Source organism: Toxotes jaculatrix, chromosome 7 (assembly GCF_017976425.1).
Source record: "Toxotes jaculatrix isolate fToxJac2 chromosome 7, fToxJac2.pri, whole genome shotgun sequence".
In the NCBI taxonomy this organism is placed as follows: Eukaryota; Metazoa; Chordata; class Actinopteri; family Toxotidae; genus Toxotes; species Toxotes jaculatrix.
This window is the reverse complement of record NC_054400.1, coordinates 6,579,326-6,605,349: the sequence shown is the minus strand read 5'-3', so window position 1 is coordinate 6,605,349 and position 26,024 is coordinate 6,579,326. Positions and strand designations below refer to the sequence as shown.

The window sequence follows — 26,024 nt, the reverse complement described above, 5'->3', positions numbered from 1 at the left end:
CTTTCAGTACATCCTGTGAATAGGATACATATATATGCTATTTTATAGGTACATATATGTGCAATTATATATATGTATAGTCTTGCATTCTTTATTTATCCTGTTCTTTATCTGTGATGAAGCTGCTTTTCTATCTTCTCAGGGAACTAGGCTTGATGTATTGATCTTCTGATGGTCTGATCATTTTTGGTTTGCTTGATCGTGCTTTGGGTACAAGTGATGCACTTTCTGCGAGGTGTTTTAGAGTTTCATGCACTGCCCTGTAGAAACCTTTAGTCAAGCCAATATTTGACACAGAGAAAGCCCCTCTTTGCTTAGAATAACAATCTGACTTCTGACACTTTCACTTAGTTCTCATGCCATTTTTCCCACTATCTCAGTGCTACTTAGTGAGCAATGATCTGCTGGAAACCTGAGGCATTATTAGACAAAATTAGAAATTTTCAATGTAGTCTCAGACCCCAATGTATATAAGTAAACAAAGGACTGACTATTGACTATTTACTCCTCACAGAATAACCCTATAACCCTATACAACAGCTATTGAATGGCTGTCGCATTTACTCAACGAGCCAGTGAACAGCATCAAAACTGTACAGAAATCTTTTTCACACATATGATTGCTCACCTACTATAACAGTAAGAGGCTATGTGTTGTTGCAGAATGTCCAACAGAGTGGACAAAAATCAGCCTGTAGAAACTTCCCTCAGGTGTCTCGGTTGTGGTGGCATGTTTCTCAAATGTCTCTCCAAAGAAGAAGCCGCAATATCAGACAGACCCAAGAAAAAGTGAGTGAGAGTGCTTAAAGTTCAACAAATATGTATCAGGATTTTCTATCAAACATGTCCACTGATGTGTATGAGTTTGGTTTTGAGCTGTGTAATCTCCAGTTGAAAATACGGCTGTTATTCTCCATTCCAGGCACGGCACATCCCCATAGATTAGATACAGCTTGGTGGACCTTTAAACATAAATTCATAAATCCTTCATGGAGTTCTTCAAGGATCTAACCAGGGTCTCACAACAATGGCAATCATTGGGTCTTTTCTTTTCTTTTTCTTTTCTAAAAAGGTCACAGATGTTCTGTTACAGGGCGCTGTAACAGAACAGTTGCTCTGGCCCTTGTAATCTTTCAGTTGCTTGTAATGTTGTGATCTGGGAAATTTAAGCTTACACTACTGTTGCGCTCATTCTCAAGTCACACTGGATAAGAGCATCACCTAAGTTCCTAAAACTTTAATGATTATATTAATTATTAATGAAGGAATTGAAGAACCCCTGGAATCCTTTTAGGTTTCACAGTGTGTAAGTGGTTATTGATGCCTGGGTCAGACTGGATACCTTGCTGCAAAGTATACTTTCAGTTTGTCCTTTTCAAGATTCTACACGTTAAGATAAATGAGATGCCTTTCTTCCAATTTGATATTGAGACATTCTGGTGACTGAGCTTTCTGTGATTCGTGTGTTCACTTTTAGACGCTCAATCATGATCATATGTGGTCAGATTCTCCGAGATCTGTTGTGTTTTCACAGCTAAATCAGCTAATTCATTTATATCTTATCCTGTCAACTTGATCAGCTGTAAAGCGCTTTCACTCTACCAGTCGATTTTATTTCATTTTTGTACAGCTCTCTGTCAGCATATTAATGTTGTGATATTGGTTTTTACTGTGTGCTCCCATCTTTAACTGTTTATTATCATGAGGGGCAGTTAATTGTTGAACTTGAACGAAAATCTCATTTAGAACAGATGCTTCCTATTGCTGGGGTATGGTATGAAAACATGGCTCGCTCAATGATTGCCCGCCGTGCTTCATGTTTGCTTGTTTATCAGTGCTAATTTGCCTGGCTAGTCTCCCCATTAAGCTCAGTGAGAACATTAGCCCAGTAAATTAGCACTGATGAATGTGCTGTTATCCATGGCAAAATGTCCACTTATACTAGTCTCTTTGGGTTTTTTTTTTTTCAATTTTATTTTAATCTTTACCTTTTCATCTTTCCTTGCCAGTCTTTCTCATCTTGTTCTATGGGACCTACTGCACTCTTTGCTGGCTGTATTATTTTCAACGCTGAGACATTAAGGGATGGCAAAGACAGTTTTACCTTACAGTACACTGGATAGATTTAGAAAATTGTTCCAAAAGAGGTTAAGGTGCATGATGAATATGAGAAGAGGGAGCTCTTCTATTACCACCAGTTTCGACCATGGGTAGGACTTAGATTTAACTTTGTAACACAGTTGTTGGTTGAGCAGCTTGTTGTAAAAACAAAGGCATCACCATTGCCTCTAGTCTATTTTCTATAGTCTTTTCTTCTCCTCCATAACCGCCCCCCCCCCCCCCCCCCCAACAATTCTAATCTTAGCAGGACTTAACAAAAATTGTTCCAGCTTACACATTCAAACACACTCACAACCTCTCTCTCTCTCTCTCTCTCTCTCACACACACTCACCCTGGGAATCTTTTTAGAGTACCATGTGGTATGTGGTTTGATCCCCTTCTTGTTCTTTGCCTCTAAAGGTAGTCTCAATTCTGTTTTATATTCCAACCTCTATAGAGGCAAGCCACTCACACACACACGCATACACACTGTGCTTGTGTGTGTGTCTCCCAAGGACATGCAAATGGCACAGTGCCATGTATATATTCAGTACAGGCACAAACAAAAGAATATACACGTGTAAATGGTGGAGTCTCTACATGAACACGCACAGAGCTCCTGAGCCTGCAAAGCTTTTTGTCTGCTAGTATCTGAATCCCTCCGAGAAAAAGGACCAAAAAAAAAGAGAAAATTCTGAAGTGAAAAAAGAATGAGGAACAAGGAGAAAGGGAGTGTGTGTGGACGAAAACTGAAGAGTGAGAACAGGTAAGAGAGGAACAGAAAGGGAAGTGAACAGCATCCATCACCTTCATTTCTCTCTATGCTCTGTGTTACTGACTGTTGGTTTTTACCTCCCCCTTTGCCTTTTTATCTCTTTTTCCTTCCCTTTTCTCATAATTCTTTGTCTATTGTCCCTCTCACTTTCTCGCTCTCTTTTGCCCCATCCATTTCTCCTAATTAGTATTTATTACATGTGCTGTACAGTCAGCTAATTAATTGAAGTAGTCATCTAGTGATTAGTTGCCGAACATCCTTGTGGATGGACTAATCTTTATCCGCCCATGGAACACGATCCCAAAAGATACCTTACACACACACACACACACACACACACACACACACACACACACACACACACACTTCACGCTTTTTCCTCACTGGCCCATGAATGTCATGTCGAGGTCTGTGAAGGAAACACACACTTCCTTCTTAGACCTGACTGAGTTAACTTGCTTCACAAGTTTCAAGACGTTGAAATTCGAGATATTTAAACGGTCAGTTTGCCCCCAGTGACAAAAAAACAAACTGCTAATGTTCTCTTTCCATCCTCATAGTGTTGGTTTCATTTGACTTACAATGATACCTGTTGATTATTTTCCTCAAAATAAATTGCAAATGACATAATTGAAAGCTCCAGAACAGAAATGGACCTGAGGGTGAAATTGTTTTGTCAACTGAACTGTGGTTTCTGAACCACAACTTTTAGCCAACGTGGATGAGAAGTCCTTAAAGTACTTAGGAAAAACTTTATGTGTCCCTGAAATTACTTTGGATGATTTCGGATTTCAGTTAAATTTTTTAAGAAAATACATTTCCTCACTCTTGTTCTCCTCTTTGTGGCAGTGCATTTGGTTGTACTATGAGGAAAAAATGACATACTATCTTTACTGAGTGGTAGTGAGCTTGTAATGCATGATATTTAAGCCACAACAATATGTGGTACACAGCATGAACAGAGGGGATGCAAGATAAATGCACAAGAAATGTCTGACAGAGTGTACAACTGTTTAACTGTGTAGTTATAGAAGCAACAGTGCATACTTGTCTTGTTGTCTTATACATTTCAGAGCAAACAATATCATGGGGAGCCACAAAATTTGGAATGAGGAAGAAAAACAGTAGGTAGTAAAAAAGTCTGCTTGAGGCCAATGAATTTGCTGCTTGGCTGATGCAAAGTCACTATGCTTGATCTGTGCCAGCATGAAGTAAAGGCCTGACATAATGCAAGTTAATTGGTTTAGGGCAGACAGAAAACACCAAACAGAGTGCTGAAGTAGTGTCTGTGAAGTCACCATGTAGAAAAGCAAAGGGAAGGCAAGAGCTGAGGGGAGTGCAGGAATAACTGTAGCTTTGCATTTAATTTTAGAGGCTGGAAAATATCATGGGAGAGGAGAATTTACTAAGTGAAGGAGGATGAGTGAAGGAGGATGTGTCTTTTTCTAGTTTATTTTTTCCTAGTTCAGCACATCACTGGTGATGTAACCTATGGTCAGTTTGTGTTTGGAGTCTTTTAGCGTGCACACAATCATCTTGAGTCTTGAGGGGTAATCTTGAGTCCAAGTGGTGTGTGTGGTCCTCGGGTCTCACCTCTTGTTCACAGCTATCTTGATGCCTTTTCTGCAACAGCAGTGATGTCCCTTTTGGATTTCTTCCTCTGCGGTCCTGTGATGCCAAGGAGCTTGAAGGCCCTGCAGGGGGACTGGCAATGCCTCTGCAGCCAAGTTCATTGGGCAAACAATGTGCTTAGCATCCTTGGCTACCAGCAGTCACCTACGAGGCCTGTGTTCTTGGCTCTCTTTCTCTCTGAGGCCTCCTCTGAGACTGTCAATTCCAGCAGGACCATTTGCCTTGCTCTTTTGGACATCATGACCATGTCTGGTCTAAGCACAGTCTCTATCATGGTGTTTGGGAACTTCAACTACCTCTGATTAGCCCATTTAATCTACTTGGCTGCCTCTGAGACTTCTCCCAGTCCTTGATAAAGCAAACTGCCTTTCATGTGTGGTGCAGATGTTAACAAATGTAAAATGGTTAGTGGTTAAGTTTCACTTAATGCCACAGCCACATATGCAGAGACATATGATCACAGATGTGTATAAATGGAGAAACTCAAGCCAATGTACAAACATACTTGTTATAACATTCAAACATCAATAAGTCCATTTGAACATTGAGAGTAAGTAACATACATACAACTAAACTAATCCAATATGCATTACTCTGAGCTTAAGCTTTTGTTCTTGGTGTTAAACCAAGACACATGTGATCACAGGTGTTATTTTGCAACATACGTGTGTATGTGTGTGTGTGTACGTCAGGGTGTGTGCGTTATTAGAGATTATGACATAAAGGAACAGAGGGTGAGAGAAAGAGAGAAGTGAGGGACAGAGACAGTAATGAGTACTCCAGTGGAGAGTGATAAGAGAGACTGAGGGAGAGTTGGTCTGCATAATGAGTCCTCTACCATGGAGGTGGCATGTGGGAGGGATGGAGAGAAAGGGGGAAGGAGGGAGGGATGAACAGGACTATTCCAGTGGTGAATAGAGAAAGCAACAGAGGTGGATTGGATCACACAAAATGGTCTGTATAATGAGTTTTCCAGGGGACAGCTAGTACGGTAGAAGACATGGAGGGGGTACAAAATGAAACAAATTTCAATCCCTTTAAGACCACTGTAGTATTAAAAGAAAAAAAAACCTGTAAATGAAAATCCAGAGACAAAAAAGAACAATGTTGAACTGAAAGCTATGAGCAGCCTGTTTTAAAATCATTATAGTATAGATCCATTTTGATATTTTGTTATCAAGCCCTTTAAAAAACAATGGATGACATATTTGATGGTAAACACTTCAGTTCCCAGACATTGCTTTTCAGTCACACAGTTTGTCCAGAATAGTTTCTTTGGTTGTGCTGTTTTGTTTGTACGTTTGCAATTAACGTGAGTATCACTGGTGAAGATAACTACCAGGTTCTTCTTGTTTACACCAAAACAAACAACTATCAACATACAATGCCAGTGTCTCTTTCGTTATGAAGACAGCAGGTACTCAGAACTGTGGATTTCAAAGCTTAAACGAATGAATCGTTATTGTGTTCATCAAAGAGACAGAGTATCAGAATGAATCTATACTCCCAATGCATCAGACCAGACTGATGAAACTATCACAGTCACAAACAATGAATGTGCCCCACGCAACCAACAGAATCCATCAAATGTCACCAGGATCGGCTCATTTTTATAAACCAAAATCTTATGCCATCAGAATAATCTGAAGTGTTATAAACGCTTAAAAATCTTAAACGTGGAAGTTTTATATAACATTCTTGTTCAATAGCCATAGTGGCTGGTTCCTTCTGAAATCATATGTGATTTCAGCTTTTTTGTAAAACTACAGCTGTTAAAGGTTTAGAGTTAAAATTAGGATCAACAAAAGATAGCAGGATATCTATCTTTCAGAGTTTCTCTGTAGCTGAATTGGTGAAAAGAAATGATTCTGAGAGTCTGTATGACACAACACTAATTCTGTTATTCTATAATTGCCTGTTATGGTACTAAATAGAAATATAGAAAAATGATAAAAATGTCTAAATTCTGTAATAGTTGCCACTTTGTACTACTTTGTGCTCACGGTGTAGTTGATGGAACCTCTGGGGTTGTTTTTGAATGTAAATAAGACGGACTTCCAGGACGCCTGTCAGCACAGTGTATGTGTGACTGATGTGTGAATGACAACAAACATTCATAAACACAAACTCACTTTCACACACAGCCACACACTCAGTGTCAGTTTTAACAGATAGATTAGGCTAAGCTGCCAAGATCCCAGTAGCGCTTTAAGACTTAAACAACAGGGTGCGATGCCATAACTTGCTGCGTGTGTGTGCTTGTTCCCAGGAGCTGTCATACTATGATCAGTAGTGGGTGGCATGAGAGGAGACCAATGAAAAGGACAGGATGAGAGAAAAAAAAAGAATCTGAATAATACACAGTATGCATATGCATGCACATACATATTTTCAATATGTAGACGTGCCAAAATTACCCAGCCTTGTCCTCTTTCCTCCTCTACTCATAAAAGAGGAGAAAGTTTAGGAAGGAATTTAGACAAAGAGTATGCAGAGGGGCAGCTGATAAAATGGGATATGCATAAATACACACGCACATGCATATGTGTGTTTAGTTAGTCATCCTGCGGATGCACACATGTAGTGAGCCAGACAGATAGACAGCTATCCAGTCATCAGCTTCCTAGCCAACCTGTCAGTCAGTATGTCAGCCATCCAGTCATCCAAACAAACAACCTATCCATCCATCTCCCCAGTCAACCAGACAGTTATCTAACAAACCATTAATTCAACCAGTCAGATGCACAGCCAGAAATGCAGGCAGCCATTTGGGTAAATATTCCTATAGCCATAACCACAAGACACAGAAAGCATAAAGGATTAGAGATTTTGTGACAGAGGCATGGAGGGGAAGAGAGTGGGAGACACCTATAGAGTTCAGTGAGTAGTTACATAATAGCGGCAGTCAGATTGTCTAATGGGAGAGAGGAGGAGATGGAGGTAGGAGCTACGGAGGAAGCAAGAAACAAGGGAGTTTGATAGAAACATGGGGGAAGGAAGTGTGAGGAGGACGAGAGGAAAGAGTGGGTGTTGTTGATAGGAATTAAATGTAAGAAGATAAGGCAGACAAGATGGAAGTCAGGAAATGGGGTAGAGGAGCGAAGTGTGGAGGGAAGAGAGGATGAGAAGAGATGAGGGGAAATGAGAATGTAGAGAGGAAATGCTAAGTTGGGTGTAAGTGCTCGTCATTGTTGGATTATTTGTTGGATTATTGTACAAATTCATCATTGAAAATATATTTACATTATTTTACTAATTACTCAGAAGCGAAAGTAATGTGTTTTAATTACTTCACTTTATTACTCAGTCTTCACCCGACTGTAAAACCAAAACAGTGGGCTAAAAGATGCTAAAACACCCAATGGATCGATGGGTCGATTCATCACTGTGAGCAGTCCTTTTCACATACAAGCATGTTTTCCAGCGTCAATATAAAAATACTGATTTTAGCTGTTTTAAGATATAAGACAAAATAATCTCAACTCAAATGTCTCCTTACTTTTCTCTGAGCTTTCAACCCCATGTCAAAACATAAGGAATTCCATATGAAGAGATTAGTTAGGCTAGCTCAGACCCCTGATACATCATCTTAAAATGTGGGCTGTTTTCATTTGAATAAACAAAGTACAGCCAGACCAATAAGCATTTCAAGGGTCTCTATAGAAACCAATAAACAATACCAAATAAAAAAAGATTATTTAACTGCTTCAAACCACACAAAGTGGAAAGATGGGGGGAGCTGCACTCAGTGTCTAAATTATGTTGTGAATCTGAAAGAGATAAGATGGTACCTGTTCCTGTGGTGCTGCTCCATAGGTGACCCTGACCTACCTGAAACTGTGGGAAAAAGAGTACCACATCTGATTTAGTCAACTCTTTTTGACTTCTGCGTCCATCTGCTTTTTTCTTTTACACTCTCTTTTTAGTTTTTTTTTCTCTGCTCTACTTCTGCTCCTGGCTTTTCTCACTTCTCCTCCCTGCTCGCTTCACCAGAATTCTCTGCTGCTGAGAAGGGATAGGGGAGGAAAAAGGGAGGAGAAGAGGAGGATAAGACCAAACTCTATCCATCATGGAAAAAAAAACAGTGGAGAGGGAGAGTTGGTGAGTTAGTACTGCTGACTGAATGCCACTGACTGAAGCAGGGAACGGAACAGACGGGAGATAGGGTGTGGCAGTTTGACATGCAGTTTGTGAACAGGCTCTCAAGTGACTTTCAAAGTTTCAGCTGTGGCTTTTTGGAAGTGATTTGTTTATATATTTCTTGTGAGCCATCCAGGCACATGTGCATATTTTATATTCCCCACTGAGTACACTTACTTCCTAAACTTCAGCCATCACTTTAACGCACCTAATTCTAACTCTAAACTTAACTTAATTCTGATATAAACTTTGATGCCCTCTCTAAAAGTTGCTCTTTCTTGTGAACGAGCAAAAGCTCTGAATGTGGAGTATATGATGACTCCCAACCAAGTTCCATCTGCTGAAGAACACTGCGAGATACAGCAAAAAGCTTTGGAAATAGCTGTTCAGAACCTTTAGATTTTTATCAAAATAAAAGTTCTGCAACATTAAAGAAATTTGCAAAGCCAATTTCTTTAATGTTAGAAATCCTGCATTGTTTTCATCTGTCTTTACTCACCTGCAGACTTCCTCTTCCTACTGTTAATAGCTACCTTATGTGTGCTTGTGCAATACAAACAAAATGGGGATGCACTCATAAAAACATTGCTTAATAGTGCTACTAGTGGCAAACATCTCCACAGAATACATTTAATATGTAAAAACTCAACCCTAGTATAATCCTAAAGGCCACAGTTTTACAAACTGTAGCTGTAAGTAAAGTTGGCTATTATACTTTTTTATTCACACTGCTCTAAAATAAAGTAGTTCTCCTGTTTTATTGTGATAATGTTTGGCATTGATAGGGAGTGAATGACTCCAAAACACCTCACAGAACCAATTAAAATATAATGGATATCTGCTGGAATTGGCCTTTATAAGTACTAAGCCTAAATTTTATTTTTAATCCAGTGCCTTAGAGAAGTAAAGAGCACCCCTTTAAACATGCAAACACAAAATTCAGAATACACACTTGAACTCAAAGGATAGCAGTGCAAAGGTACTCAAGGACACATAATCGTGCAGCAAACCGAAGACAGTTTTAACTGGCAACTGGGACACTTTTATTTAGGGTATGTGGCCTTGGTCTAAAAGTCTTCTGTTGTCTTGCTCTTGCCTCAAATACATGTTTTTTCAGCTTTGTACGCTGTAAAATTTGCTGAGCACAACTTCAGCATCACTCTTTTTCACACTTATTTTCTTCCAAACATTCCCACCTGGGAGCTGCTCAGTACATTAGTCCTCTTTGGCTTTGCAGGTGGTGGCCTCAGCATCACAGTAACTGCTAAAGAAGAGAAGAGACTTGTTTCACTTAGTTTCACTCACTTTCCTCTGTCCAGAAGACTTCTTTCCTCATCAAGAGCATGTGTCCCCCCTCCACCCCCCCCCCCCCCCCCCCCCCCCCCAGCAGCTCAGTTCTCTCACCATTAGGCTCCCACCACCCTTATTTGTCATTTTGATGTTAACTCCATATTGCAGTGTAGATGAGTCAGCCATGGTGCATAAATTCAGAGGGCCCATTGAATGAGCTCCTAAAAGTCTACACTGGATGTTTTTGTTGAATGAGTTCCAAAGAGCTGACTCTTGAAGCGGAAACAAGCTTTCCATCGGTGGCGCGTTGAATTAGTCGACTTAGCCGGGCCAGGAGGGAGGAGAGGAGGGGGGCGGAGCTGTTATCACACTGCAGCACCTGGACCAAAGACAGACAGGATGGGACAGAGATGTCTGTCAAACACACAAACACACAGAGGCACAGACACACACACAAAGCGAACCTCATGCAGTAGAATACACACACAAACACTGTGTGAACTGTATTTGTTTATCCATTTCTCTTTAGCTCTTAAAGGTCATTGTGACTGCCCTGTCATTTCCTTTTCTCTCTTAATTCATCTCTCTGTCACTCCACCTCCCCCTGTCCTCTCACTGTCTTCTTCTGTCCTACCTTCCATATAATTTCTTTCTTTTTGTCATACAGCATGCTACTTCCCACAATTTGGTGCCTTGTCTACTTTCCTTGACTCTTGACATCTTTCCCTCCTGACTGTGTTTATATAATTCATGTTGTGCATGCTTTGTCACGGCATTAAATAGTTTGTGGGTGCATCTTCACCCAGATTCTGTTGATGAAACAGAATTTGTTAAAACACAAAACTGCTGAAATGTTGTAAAAAGTAAGGGTTATTGAAGGTGTTACAAACTTCAAGAAAATCAAGATTTCCCATGTGTTTTTTTGTTTTGTGACAAGAAGTAACATGATACCAGACATTGTACACAGAGAGGAATTTGAATCCTTGCGTTCAGTTGTTTAAAACAAGAAGTTCCAAGTTTAGGGAACAAATTGCAGACTGAGCAGAGCTTGAGGTGGGAGACAGCAGCAGCCACCATGTATGGATGTGATAGACCTGTCAAATAAGCCAACATGCCTTCTCTCTTAATGTCAGTTATCTTACTAATGAAGAAAACATTTCAACATTCAGCTGTTTTGGAGCCATAGTAGGGAAATTATACTGTATTGTAATGTACTTTCATATAGCTGGAATTATTGAAAATGTTTTTTTTTTAATGTTAATGATAACTAACTATGCTCATGTTGAAAATGAACACAGTGATTATATCTTAATGGTAAAATACTGCTGTTCATGCCACACCAGATGGATTTTAATGGCGGGTGGAGCTATAAGATGATACTATCAGGAGTTCAAAAGTTACACTTTCTGTATTAAAGGTTAAACTCATCAGGAGGTTTATATAGTTCAAACAATAAAACCCATCACCACAAATGCATTTTAAAAGCTAAAATCAAACACATATACTGTACATACTTGAATGTTTTTTTTTTTTTTGCTTCTTTGTTTTTATCCCTCATCTCCAATGTTATTTTACTTCTCATTGTCATTCCTTCTGGCGATCTTTCACTATCTTTACTTTACAATTCATGCTATTCTTGTCTCAGCCTCCCTTTTTTTAAAAAATATATTCTTTTTTTTTTTTTTTTGCTCTTTCAAATGCCTGAATCACACACACAGGCAAACACACATATGCACGCACAAAGAATTGTAGAAAATAGCCATGATGAATAGCACAATTGCTGCCACCTGCCAGGCACTGGCACTGTGTGGATAAGCGTGATTCTACGTCTTACAAGTGTTATTGAAGCTCGGAAGAAAGAGGAGGATTTAAAGCTTTTTAATGTGCACCTCTGCTGAGGTTTTTAACTGTGATGACAGTAATGGAACCCCAAGGTGCTGCATCTCTCCCCCAGCAGGTGACTGTTTTAACCTTTTAGCTCTGTTTAAGATTAGCAGTACAACATTAGCATACTGAACTTTGCATACCCAGGTTCTTTATTTTTCTTCGCTTATTAGTTTTAGTGAAGGTAGAAATTCCCAAAGTTGTCAATGATTGATCTCAGATAAGGATGAAATAGTTTCACTTACCTTGCACTTGGCTTAGGGGCAAACAGGAATTTTGATGAGCCACTTTAAGATCTGTCTGTTTCATTACCTGTCCTCTACTTTGCAACATTAGCAGTAGCAGTAGCAATAATGGACAAGGCCAATGTCTGAAACAGCTGCAAATTTGTTGAGCCGCTGCTGCATCTCAGCTCTGTTTATTTTTTTGATTTTTCAATATAATGATTGAATCACATGCTGACTGGAGGATCTGAGATTCATCCTACTATTTTAAAAGGGTTTTTAGTTTTTCTGAAATGTAGTTCCCTAGCCAGCATGTGGTTGAATCTTGCAGTATTAGCAGCAGCAGTAATGGACAAGGCCAATGCCTAAACAGTGATTTTTGCTGCAAATTTGTTGAGCTGCTGCTGCACCTCTCTGTTTATTTTTTGATTTTTCAATATAATGATTGAATCACTGTGTTGCTGATTTTATGGTCTATTTGCAAGACTTCATTGTTGAGCAAGGACTGTGTGACATTCAGGATCTGAGATTCATCCAACTATTTTAAAAGGGAAAATGACTTAAAACATATTCTCCCTTTCACAACATCCATGTTGCTTGTCTGTCTCTTATCTTTGATTTTCTGGCAGTAAGGTTTACGAATTCAGTGCTTATTGGTAGACAACATATTGAATGTTGAAGTGCACAAACAATTGAAACAATAGATATGCATGTATAAGTGTCCTGACAGCTCACAGACCAACTGAGACCAGTACAATGTCACATATACCTTAAGCTCCTATCAACTTCACCTGTTTATGTTGATCTGTGTGTATGAATGAATGTTTGTGTGGTTGTGTGAGCCATCTGCCTGACAGCACACTTCTCTATGGACAACAAACTGATATGGCATGTGTTGTTGTTCCACTCATTCCCAGAGACACAACTCAGACTCCAGTGGCTGCCCTCTTATCACTGAGTCTCTGCTCCCAGCTGTGTTTGTTGATCTAACCTGCCGTTTGCTGGTTTTGCTGACATGTTTATTTGTTTGTTCTGTCTGCCAACCTTGGTTACTATTCTTATTGCCCACTGGGTGATTGTATTGGTGGGCAATGAAAATACACGTGTGTTTGTGTGCATGGAAACTTGAATGTGTGCTAGTGGATGTCTGTGCACAGTAGGTACTGTTTTATAAATCAGTAAGTGTGATTAGACGTTGACTCCAATGGGATGTGCTTCAGTTGATAAATATGAGTCAAATTACACACACACACACGCACATGTACACATGTTCATATGCACACACACACATGCTCACACTCCCATGATGATTAGGGTCTCATTGTCATCCCCTCCCTTAGAAGGGATAAGGTACTTTTGGAACTCTTCCACTTCTAATAAATGAGAGGCTGAAGTCTCGGACTCTTAAATTTTTATCTTCTCTTCCAAATGAACTGCGTGGAGCTTTATTGCTCTGTTGAGTAAGCAATTCTCAGCCACATGTGGACTATAAAGTCCTAATATTCTCCCTGGTGTTAGCCCTGTTTCCACAAAAATTGTTCTCTTGTTCATTATCAGCGTTCGTGACTCCCTAAAGTTCCTCTTTATAACAGCAGCGTGGTCTGAGCTTGTTGTTTTGGCTTCAGTGACAGATTGTGTGTATCCTCAAATTTTCCTTACTAAGGAAAAGGGTACTAAGTCTTTGTTGAGCATTATGGATTCAGCATTGCATCAGCAGGAAATAATAAGATATCTGGTGACATTTTATTGAAATTTCTTATACTGGAAACCATTGTTACCATTGTGACTAGAAGCTGTCTATAGCAATTCTGCAAGTCAGTCTGCTGTGACTGAAATATACATTCTTTATTAACACCAAGGTCTAGAAACCTCATAGTTGGTAGAGTTTCACATGCTTTCCATTCATTGGCTGGACCAGATGAAGACTGCTCGCATCAACATCTCTGAAAACACCTGTAAATCACAGGATCTGAAGAAAAATAAAATAGCTTGAGTGCCAAGTCAAGGGACTTGCTTTTAAATTTTTGATCTCCCCTGGTGTCATTTTGGTTTCTCTGTGCTTTAGGGTTTCATATGTCCTGTATAAAAGACTTTTACCTATAAACTTTGAACACTGAACCTGACTAATAAGAGCAATAGTAGACTGGTTGACCACCGTGGGGGTCTTTGGGTATTGTTGCCAACCTGTTAAGGCCACATCCTTGCTCCTATAAGTAACAAGGATAGAACTAGTAACTACTGAAAGCCTCCTTTCAAACCTCCAGGAGGTGAATCTTTCATAATTAATTTACTGATATATGCTAAATAATTTACAGTATACTATATTAGTTGGTTACTGCACAGGCTAATGTTTTCTAATCAAGGAAGTGCAAGGTATTCTTACAAGTTAACTACAAATAGCAACAATACTCAAGTATCTGTTTCAGCCTCACCAGTAGCTGTCTTACTCCTCCTCCTGTCACAAAATAGTCCAGATCCAGACCATCCTGTGATACTGGAAAATGAAGCAAACAAACACATTAATTATGTAGCAATTATGTACCATGTGAATTGCTAGGCATTTCTCTTCATTCTGCTCAGATCTGATCAAATCTGAAAGTCTTCCTTTAGCATTCCGGGCTCTGCCTGCTGAAAGTGATCTGTTGTAGAGTAGCTGGTTGTTACACCGCTAATCTGGGACCTCAGCCCAGAGGACTAGCTCGAAGCTACTACAGCAGCCAACAACCCACCACCATTGTCTGTGTCTTTGTTTACAGAGAAATGTGTCGTTCTAATCCCATGTGTGGTGGGAAGTAGAGTGGGCGGTTTGATTCCATGTGTGAGGGTTTTTATTTGAAAGGGATCCAGTATCCAAACATCAAGCTGTGCAGATTACATTATCAGTGTCCTGCTTAAAAACGTGTACAGAGGTAGCAGTTGTAAAAGTCCCACGCGTTACAGCACGCCGGCTGAACTGCTGCTGCACTCTGGCTCCATCCACTGAGAGGAAACAGAGAGAATACAAAGAAAGGGTCAGCGAGAAGTTGGTGTTAGTTTGGTGTTAAAAAACAACACTTTGTGTGCCAGCTGCAAAACATTCAAGAATGAATTACTGTACTTGCAGTGCTAATGTAGGACTGACAATGCATGATGACTCAGACTTTTATTCAGGTCTATCAAGTGTAATCATTTAAAAAACACAAACAACTATACTTATACAACCATTCACAGCGTTATGTCAACGATTTGTTAATCAGTTCCTGCTGATTTTCTATTTTCATTTTCTTTCAATGCCAAAATTAATCTTTAAGTTAATCAGTGAGGATTGTAACTTGTGCATTCAGTCTCCATTTGTGGTTCTTTTATAATCTTCAGTATGCTTGATTTTGCTTTTCAGGGAACTTGGTATAATGTGATCTTTTCACCATTTATGGAGGTTGTCCCTGCCATTCCAGTCTGTCACAGGGCTAAAGAACCAGATATACTGCAGACCTCCATGTGGTTCTGTCTATGCTAAACAAGGTGTCTGCATGCTATAATGTGTTCACACCAGTTTGACTGTGCATATGGACTCTCGCTGACGTGGTGGTCAAATGACAAAATGTATGTCACACGAACCGCTGCAACAAAACAAATGACCCTAAAATCTTTTGACTGCATAATAGCATGCATTGCATTTGCTTTATATCAGCAGCTTTAAACATGAATGTGAACGTTTACTCTGAGAGCTGCCAAAGCATACTGCACAATTAGTTTGTGACTGAATCTTTAGTAATGAAATGAAGTCAAAACTAGTAGTATGATCCTACAAATACATGTAGTTGTTTCAGTGTTCAGTCAATCATTTGCTTTATATTGTCAGCCTTCAACCTAACTGGCACCTCACTCAGCATGACCTAATAAATTTGTCACTGAATACATAAAGGAGAATATTTTCCACAGCTGCACTTTATTTCTATTGTAGTTATAACTGTAGGCATCACTATTCCCCATTTGGAGTTAGTCCATTTAAGCTGCATCTGGCTTTTTGCTTTTGGACCTTCCATTGAACATCATCCCCTAAATGGTCATTCTCTAGATCATTATCATATCCATGCTGACTCTCTGAACATAATAATGTGTCCTGGACCATGCACCTCACATGGTGCATACAGTATGAATCTATTCTAAAGATTTGAATTTGATAAACTCTGTGACAATATTTTGCCCTCTTTGGAATTGAAGAATGAATGAACTGTGCCATCCTCTACTGGTAACGAAATTAGGTGTCAGGCAAAACAAAAACATACAGTATCAGTCAGAAAAGTCTTGACAGCTGGCTAAATAATTGTCATTTTTACTGATGATCATCCAGATCAAACTCCCGCAGATTATGGTCCTTTAAGATTGTCTTTAGTACTGTGTAGGACAGATGTAGGGTTGATGCATGAGTTCTATAATAGCTACCGCTGCAGGGCTGGTGGTGCTGAATTGAGCAGCGGTGTAAAACAAAGACCAGGTCTGGAGCAGAAGGCAACTGATGGCATTTTCCTCACTCATGCATAATAAGCACACAAGCGGAGAGACCAACATATGTGCACGCAGGCATGTATAAGCGCTCATACAGTGAGCAAAGAAGCATGTATTGTGAGGGCATTCACATGTTTACTTCATGTAGTGTATGCTGAATCAAACATACACACAAACACAAGCAGACACTCACACACACACACACATCCCTGTTTTCCAGGAGCTTTCATCATTATTACACAATAGTCATTTTGCAGTAAACTTATATAACTGGGGAGCCAGCTGCTCAGGGAGAGAGAGATAGTGTCTGTGGAGAGACACAGCCAAAGAGATTGCAGTGGTGGTGTGTGTGTGTGTGTGTGTGTGTGTGATTATGTAGGTAGATGGTTAGGGGGTGCTCTCTCACTCCTTAAGAGAAAAGGTTATTTTGTTTGTGATTCAGGATAAAATCAAAAATGCACCTGAAGATAAAGTTTTGCTGATTAAATTTTAAAGCCCCATGTAGGTGTCACATACACAAGACCCAGTTTCAAGGCACATTAAGGACTGACGGAGATGTGCATCAGGCCTTCATGTCTTTCTTGTGTCTGTTGGATTGCAGTCTGTAAAGAACAGATGAAGTATTATTTAACATTCAAACCTCAGACTATTGAAAGCAATGTGGACACTGTAATGGAAACATCCGTGTTCATTCTTTTTTGTATCCGAGAGACATTCCAGTCATTTTTAGTTTGCAACAATTTTTCCCCCTTCAGTGGAAGTTTAGGTCACATACCTCATTTATCATCATTTATCTGGCTGAATCCGTTTCCATTTCTGGCTAAATCAGTTTCCATTTCACTTATGCTTCTATCGATACACTGAGTTTTGCAAGGTTATTTTTGCGATATTTTTTTATTTTATTTTTTTTTACAAATTTTCTTTTTTTTCACAAATTGAAAATATGCATTAAAAAAGGAGAAAGCAATGGCGAAGGTAATAGAATATAAATGTTGTACTTCTCATAGTTGTTGGTATGTTACTCAGACGCTACTGAGAAAAGCCTTTTTTTGTGTGTGTGATATTATGTTTAAGTTACAGGAGGAAATAGAGTGACAGAGAATCGTGTATAAGCAGAAATAAAGCAAAAGAAAACTTTAAATGAGGTAGAGAATTAAAAAAAGCTGATGTAAGAGTGGGCAGAGGGATGAAAACAAAAGATGGGATGAAAGAACAACAAAGGAAGCAGACGACAGGAAAGAGCAAGTGAAGGCCTTCAAAAGTAGAGTGAGAAAAGGAAATAAATTCAAAGTAGACAGAGAAAAAGATTCTGGTTAGTGCAACAAAACAGATGTTCTCACAAAGAAACATGTTTGACCTGTGACCAACACAACTGGGCTCTTTTACATCCGTCTTTCAAATGTTTAACAACAGTTTTTTATAAACTTCCAAACTTACAGCCCCCCATCTGTCTCACCCTGTCTTAAAAAACAATCCCACCTGTTCATCCTGAAAATTCAAAACCCTTGCCTTACAATCTGTCCGTCACTGCAACTTCAAAATACATACATTCAAGGTTTTACTAATGCACTAAACTATGACTCCTAAATCTCCATCAAAAATTTGGTAAAAATACATCTTCCCACGGGGGAAACATTCATCAACATAATCACAAAAAGAATGTTGCATCATAAAAGTCTTTTTAAACTTAGTATAAATAAACTTTTTTAGACAACTGAACATGCATTTGATGTGCATAAAGGGTATACAATGTGATTTTTTTATTTAAAAAATACTTTAACCAAAGTGACAGAAAATCAGACTTGATGTACCTGTCATCACAGTCTAGATGTAGCAGTAATTTGATGAGCCAAGGATTATGCATGATCACAGGTGGACAACTTCTTGTTATAGCTCAAACTTTGCAACTTGTTACAAAAAATCATGTTCTCGACTTTTCAATTTGTTGACAGCTTGTCACTTGTTAAAAAGGAGCCCTGCATCATCTCGATGCTACGATCACAACAACAGATTGTTTTGCCTCTGCCTCTCAAAAAGCAGAAAACAAGATGATGACAGCTTCTCCAGAATGTGTTGAGGATCATGCAGGAGGTGTGTTGAATTGATGTTGAACATCTGTCTGCGCTTCTGGAGACTTGCTACCTTTTAACTTATTGTTGCCAGTGTTGCCTCTTAAAGTCATGAATTATCGACGAGGGTAGTGATATAAACTATAGGCAATCTTAGCAAAACTTTTTATAACGAATAATATTTTGCATGTAAAATCACAGTTTTCACATTGTAATCTCATTACTGTCGCATCCTCTGAGCTGAGCAACAGGTTCTAAACACACTTTTACTACATTTACTACATGCTTCTGCTAGACCAACTGATTCTGCCCAGCAGGAATCATTTAGAAAGGTTTCTCTCAAATCAGTCATAGGAAGGTACAAGACACAGAGGTAACTAACTAAGGTAAATTAGTTGAGAGACAAGACAAGTTAAATATACTGTGCTGTCAGACTTTGGCACCACACTACTGTATTTACACTTGAGAATTGTTGATTGCAGCCCTGCGATTGACTGGCGACCTGTCCAGGGTGTACCCCGCCTCTCGCCCATAGTCAGCTGGGATAGGCTCCAGCTCCCCCGCGACCCTGACGGATTAAGCGGTAGAAAATCAATGAATGAATGAATTGTTGATTGCATTGGTTCAGTTTGGATCCAGGACAAACACATTAAGCTGGACTTCAACAGTGCCTCTTTACAGTATCTTTCCAACATGTCTTCTCCCAGAACATCTGCTCAGCAACAACTTCAGACAAACAATATGTCTTCTTTTCCTTTTGTTGCTTGGACACATCTGCTGCTGAACATGCAGCAACGTTTTCTGACACATAGCATATGGCTCTGGGTCTGCTCCTTTGTTTTGAGAAGAATGTCTTTTGGCTTTGCATTTACATTTTAGGCATTTAGCTGACGCTTTCATCCAGAGTTGTGTAGTAATGAATGCAACTGTTGAATGAGCTTAAATTCCTTTAACGTTGCAAGAAGCCATCGGTACTGAGTGCAAAGCTCACTGTAAACCTAAAATAACAGTGTTAGGAAAGAAAGAACAATCTCACAATAGAGGGAAAATGAATTTTTACATGTCTCGTTGAAAAGCAGAGGAACTTTGTGATTACATAAATTTCTCACACACCTTGCATGTTAAGATGTTACCTTGTTGTAGAGACAAGGACACCCTAGACTGCAGGTACATAGTTCTAGTTTTGGGCTGAGACCCTGAAAAGAAGACACTGTAGGCACCTTCGACATGTTTTTATCATTCATCAATCCTTCACCAGCTTTGCAGCCATTCCTTGTAATTTCTGATGGCCACAAGTGGTTCACATCACCTACTTTTGAAAATGCTGTGACTGCGTGAACTGTATTTATAGTGATAAAAGAATCCAGTATCAGAGTTATCTGCATCACCGCAGTGATTTATTCACATGCAGAGTCATACATGTGACTCACAGGTCTACATGACCTTGTGTCAGTGCTGATTGTGCTTCTATGCAACAGAGAGATAATATGTGCGTGTGTATTGACGATCATGATTCGGTGTGCGTATGTGTATAAACCAGAAGCAGAGAAAAATTTACACCTCATTTCCTGACAAGTGTTGAACAATTACCTATAATAAATTGCAAAACAGTTTTTCTTTTTTTCTCTTTCATTGGAGAATTGAAGGTTTTAAACCAGTCAAAGATGTAGGAAGAGTATTTAAAGGATGGGGTTAGGTATAAAGGGAATTAATTGGACTAAAGTGATTCTTCTTTTTAGCAGAACAATCTGTTATCCTCTTCTCACACATATTGCTTGCTTTCCTGGGTCAGTAGTCCTGTGTGGAAAGGCTAAGCTATAAATATGCATTGCTTCATTCACATTCTTCTCTTTCCCTCTCTCCATTCAGCTTTTCCCTTTGGACAACATAACTTATGTCAGCTTTAGTGCTGTTTCTTGAGGTGAAGGGGTAGACTCTGTTGTTGTGGTAAATAAAATTCAGAGCTGAATATGGATTTGGTAATCCTCATAGTAAAAGACAAATGCTTTTTTTAGCACTGATTTGTGGTTATTTTCCCGTAAAACCGACGCCATGAGACCTATTCCACTAACTGGAATTTTTTTGCATAATTGTGTAGTGTCTCCTACGATAATCAACCAGAAGCTACAGATGAAGTGAAACCTGAATTTTTAAAATATCTCTTGGAGAATGAGCCAAAATGCAGCAGAACCACAATCTGCATAAGTGAGGTAAAGAGACACTCTGGGGCTCATAAAAAGGACTTCAGAAAAGAAAAAGAGACATCATCATGTTGACGGAAACATACTATGCATTTTAAACTTACAATTGCGATTTAAAAGAGCAAAGGGAAGCTTGATTCACAGTGTAGCTTTTTGGCATAATGCCCTATTGCTTTTCCCCTACACTTACTCTTTATTTTTCCACTTGGAAAACTAGTGTTGAGGGGCCTATAAACAAGGCACTGCTCCAGAAAAAAAAAAGAAAGAAGAAAAAAAAAAAATCAATGGTAATGTTCTGTAAGCTTCTCTATGGCCAACAGGAGCAGACTGTATTGTAATGAATGTGTGTAATGTGTCACCCAGGGAACAGGAGAGGAATAGGTCCTCAGTTAATATTTTTGGTGTAAATAAAGTTTTAAGTGTATTGCATTGAAATTGTTGGTATTGCTTTGGCAGCATCATAGAATTAATATGTAAATAAAGCGTTTTTTTTTTTTTTTCAGATGAGAATTAGAGAGCAAAGGCGGCCACTGATATCTATATTGGAAATATATCTGTTGAGGTTTATCAGATAACTCACCCAGTGTCAAGACCAAGCAGCATCAACAACATGAAAAATAAAACAAGGGTTGATAAAGGCAGAGGGAGGTGAATAAGGCAAAGTGAAAGAAAAGTAGGAGAGTACAGGGAGAAGTTTTGGTTGTCTTCCTTCATTACCTAAAAAAACAGATAGACAGAGAAAGAACGACACAGAGACACTTGTCAGGCTCTGTTGCTGTACACGGATCTGACAGAAGCAGCTTAGGGACGCAGCCTTGTCCATCATCCTGCTTGCTGACAGACATCCACACGCACACATACACCAAAGTCTTGACAGATGCACCACGGGACAATAGTGTCACTGTGTTTTCTTACATATGTGAATGTCTGTGTTTGTTTTTGTGGTTATGTGTGTTCATCAGTCCCGGTCCATGCAAGCAAAGTCAGTCTACTTTTTCCCACACACATCATCTCTGAATTTTAGAGATAAAGTGACAGCCACTTACAGCCATATACTCACTTGTGATTGAAAGCCCCATTATGTTTTAAATTCACTTTTTCCTTTTGACTGAATCAGCAATATGCCGGTTTTTGACTTGAGGGTTTTGGACCCCTGGCATCACAACGTGATGGGATTTAAGCTTGTTAAGCCGAAAAATGTGTTTGGCCTTCTTGATGAATCTCTTTTTTGTGAAATAAAGGATGTTTTCAGAAAGTTTGGAAACATAAATACTAATAATATATACTGAACTTGCAATAAGTCATATACATTAATAACAACATAAGTCACTTTTCAATGTGTGCTAAAAAAAAGACTCATTCAGACAACTACTGTAAAACTACTTGAGAAACTAGTGTAGAAAGATTGTAGTTATGTTTAAAGTAGCACTAATCATGGCAGAACCCCAAACCATCACAGACACACTTGACATGTCCTGGCCTTGTAAAATTGCAATGGCAAATGTGCCTTGTGATGAGCACAAGTCCAAAATTCAGTTTTTACCAAATCCTGAGGAAAGCATCTGGCTCATTAGCTACTAAATGTGCTACTACACATACAAGCTAGTCACTAACTTTGTGAGTCTGTTGTTTGGTGCGGGACACGTACCGTATAGTGGAGTCTTTTTCGTAGAAAACAGCTTCCTGGTGTGGCAAGAAACGAGGCTGGTGAGAGCAGTGAGCTGTAAAACCAAAATGGTGAGCTGAAAGATGCTTTCTAGACCTGAGAGGAACTGCACAGTCAGGTCAAGTTTCTCGTTTTTCTTACTGCATGTGCTCACTTATCAGGAAAATCTTGACTGTATTAAGTGTTTGATGAAGCTATGTGTGCTTTTCTCTAGTGAGAACAGTTTCACAGTTGCAATGAAGCAATGACATCATAAGGAAAAACCACACTATTATTTTTTCCGTCCACTATGATCTGTACTTCCCTGAAATCCTTCAATTTAAATACCCTACACTTGCACAGACAATAGTAGAGTGACAACCAAACAGTAGGTAACGGAGGTAACATGTCCGATGTAATCATCGACAGTCCGTCTCCAAATGTTTGCTGACAGGCCTGTACTTCCTGCAGTAGCGGTGGCTTTGGGCCAGTGTGGGTTGGAGTTTTACGCCTGTCACAGTTTGGATCATGGTTTGGCTGTGCTGTTGAAATGCATCTCAAAATGTTTTTTGAATGAATTTTAAGATTTTATTTCAAAGTGCTCAAGAGAGTGCTTCATTTGATATTACATTAACAAGAATGAGCTTTGTGTTCTCACATACGGGACGAGGGCTGGAGAAGTTTCATTTATTAATTTTATTTTTCCACTATGTTTTATTTACGGTTTGTCTTTGCCACAACCTTGTCATCTAAGAATCTTTGGGATGAATTTTTCCCAGCCAGTGTTCAGGCATACATTTCTGTTCCCTCATATTTCATTCCTGTCAGTCTGTCATTCACATTACATCGTCTGTTTTTTTTCCTGCTCCATTGCTTCACATACTTTTGTTGCCACAGCCTGTGTGCAGTAAATTTCCTTTGAAGTGGATTATCTTAAATTCTGGGTTGGTTGAGGAGGAGGAGGACGGAGTGAATAGGAGAATGCAAGAGAGAAGGGTGAGGTTGGGAGATAGAGGAGACAGAAAGAGAGAAGGACAGAGAGAAAGAAACAGAGGAAGCAGAACAATGGTGGAGAGTTTTTTGATTTTATGGAACATTCAGCTGTTGAATTATAAAAGAGTTTTTAGAGGGGCCGCCCATTATTCTGTGCTGTGTTTCTGCACACACACATACACACACGCTGTATTTTATTTGGGTACATATTCACACACTGCTTTTCAGACATTGCTTTACTTACAAAATAGTACTTTTTTTTTTTTTTTTCAAATTTTCACTTCACACTTTCAATTTTACCCAAACTTAAACAATACAGTAGTCAACGAGGGAACATTTTTCCTCCTTTAAAATCAACCAAGAGAAATTAGTTCAGACTGAAACATAAAAAAGTGGGTTTTCACAAGAGGGTGGTTCCTTTGTGCCAAACACCAAAAAGCATCTTGTTTATATTATTATACAGCACACACATAGGTGCATATATACATACACACTCACCAACAAATGTACAGAGAACATGTCAAGGGACGAGAATGACATATTTGCAGGCGGTTTTTGGCAAGACATGAAGCGAGACAAACACAAGAAAGTAATAATGAGAAAGGAGGATTGGCAGTTTTTTTCCCCTTCTGTATAGAGGAAAAAAGGTTATTGGAAAATACGTCTGTGTTGGTATTTGTTGTTTGCCAGAGCATATTGTATGTGTGTTAATAAGGAAAGCAGTAAACAAGCTTGCCTGCATGTGCATGCGTGCTTATAAAGTGTGTTAATAAACTGAGGGAGGGTCTTGTCAAGGTGATAAATAGAACAAAACACATGAGGATGGATTAGGGAGAGAGAAGGGGAAAGAAAATAAAGAGATTAACCATAGGATGCCTTGAGATTGAAGGATGGAGGAGGGACAGAGGAAGGGATGAAGCAAGGAATATGGGGAAGGAAGGGGGGGGGGGGGGGGGGGGGGGGGAGGGGAAAAATCACAGAGGGATGGATGAAAGGCATGAGAAAAGCTTTAGGAGAAGGTGAGAAAGAGAAAAGGAGAGATGAAAGAGGAGATCTGGTGAGGAAAATAAAGGAGAGAGAGCAACGAGGGAATGATGAGGAAGGATGAATAGAAACAAGGAGGACATCTGGAAGAGAAGGAGGAGAAGGATAGAGAAGATGGGAAAGAGACAGGGGTACGAAATGTAACAGAAAACTGAAAAGAATATGGAGGTAGGGAGAGTTGAAGCCCAGAGAGATGGAGGAGGAAATATCCAGATTAAAGAAAAACCTGGATGAGAAAGAAGGAAGGGGAAAGAAAGAAGAAAGGAAAAACAAGGAAGACAGGACTGGAAGAGAGAGTAGAAAATAGAGGGAATAAGGAAGGCAAAAATGAACAGCAGCAATCTAAATGGAGGAAGGAAAACTGGAGAGGGGAGAGGATGAGGGAAAGCAAAAAGTGAAGGAGAGGTAGGAGATTTAATGTACATTTGTTCAAAGAGAGTGAAAGACAGTGAAAGTGAGAAATGTTTTAAGAGAAAAAGTGATGAGGGGGGTGCTGGTAAGAGGAAGAAGGAGTGGAGAATTAACAGAAAAGACAATGACTGTGCTGTGATTTTGGCTAGATTGTAAAATTAGAGAAATCAGAGAGAAAGTTAGAAGCTCGTTTGTGTCTAAGTCAGCTGCTGTGTGATCAACTGAATGATACTAGAGAGAGATATGCCTGCTGGACGTCCAACCTCGAACTTGCATACAGTCGACTGTCTTCTAGCTATAGGGTTTGCCCAAAGTTGCTGTGTCACTAGGTGCTTTTTTGCAAAAGTCAATAAATTTAGTGACAAAGGCAACACTGCCTGTCAACACCCCCTGATGACACGCTAGAAACCGGCACCAGTTCTTTTTCAAAGAGCCATGGCCAGTGGTGTAACATCCTCAGTCAGTCCCTCAGTCGGCGACATTCACATTTATAGATCTGGCCCTGCTGTTGTGGTGCAGCCAAAATGTCTAACTCATTTTGGCCTTTCTCATCAGCAAAATCACATTTTGTGTATTAGATATAATCTCTGGCTCAGCCTACATCCAATTCATCCTCCACGCAGCACTTATTCTGGTAAAAATATTAACTTTTAGAGGAGCTTCTCCCGTCATTCCTTTGTCTTCTTCCACCAAAACATACCGTGGGAGGTGGCACCATGCTGCGTGAATCAATTTCAAAAGACATTTTATACAAAGAGAGTATGGCACATATCAGGGATTAAAGAAAATCAGCGAGAAAATCAGGGCAGGGAAATTCCAAGCGAAGCAAATTCAATTTTAAGCCAATTCCCCCTAACTGTCACTGTGACAACTCGGCTCTCTTTCCTCTTTTGTTTATGATGTGCTTGTGTGATCTTTAGATTAACCTCACTTTCTCTTTTCTTCTTCTCTCTCTCTTCATTTCTTTCTTCATCCCTCTCTGCAGGGTGTGGTTCCAGTCAGGCATCAACTTCCTGGCTGTGAAACCTAGCAACCTTGTCGCGTGGGAGATCAAACAGGAAATGGCACCGGGAAGCAGTTCGTTGGCGGTGATGTGTCAAAGAAAACCCTCCTCCACAGCAGAGAGG

At 39.5% G+C, this 26,024-nt stretch overlaps 1 protein-coding gene across 1 annotated transcript in view; it reads left to right on the top strand.

Annotated features, from left to right (window-relative positions):
• The window catches only part of si:dkey-215k6.1 (transmembrane protein 132C), a 215,121-nt gene that overhangs the window by 88,652 nt on the left and 100,445 nt on the right, over nt 1-26,024 (top strand). The window contains exon 4 of the mRNA XM_041042341.1: nt 25,883-26,023. Coding sequence (XP_040898275.1) covers nt 25,883-26,023 — 141 coding nt within the window. The remainder of the gene's footprint in view (nt 1-25,882; nt 26,024) is intronic.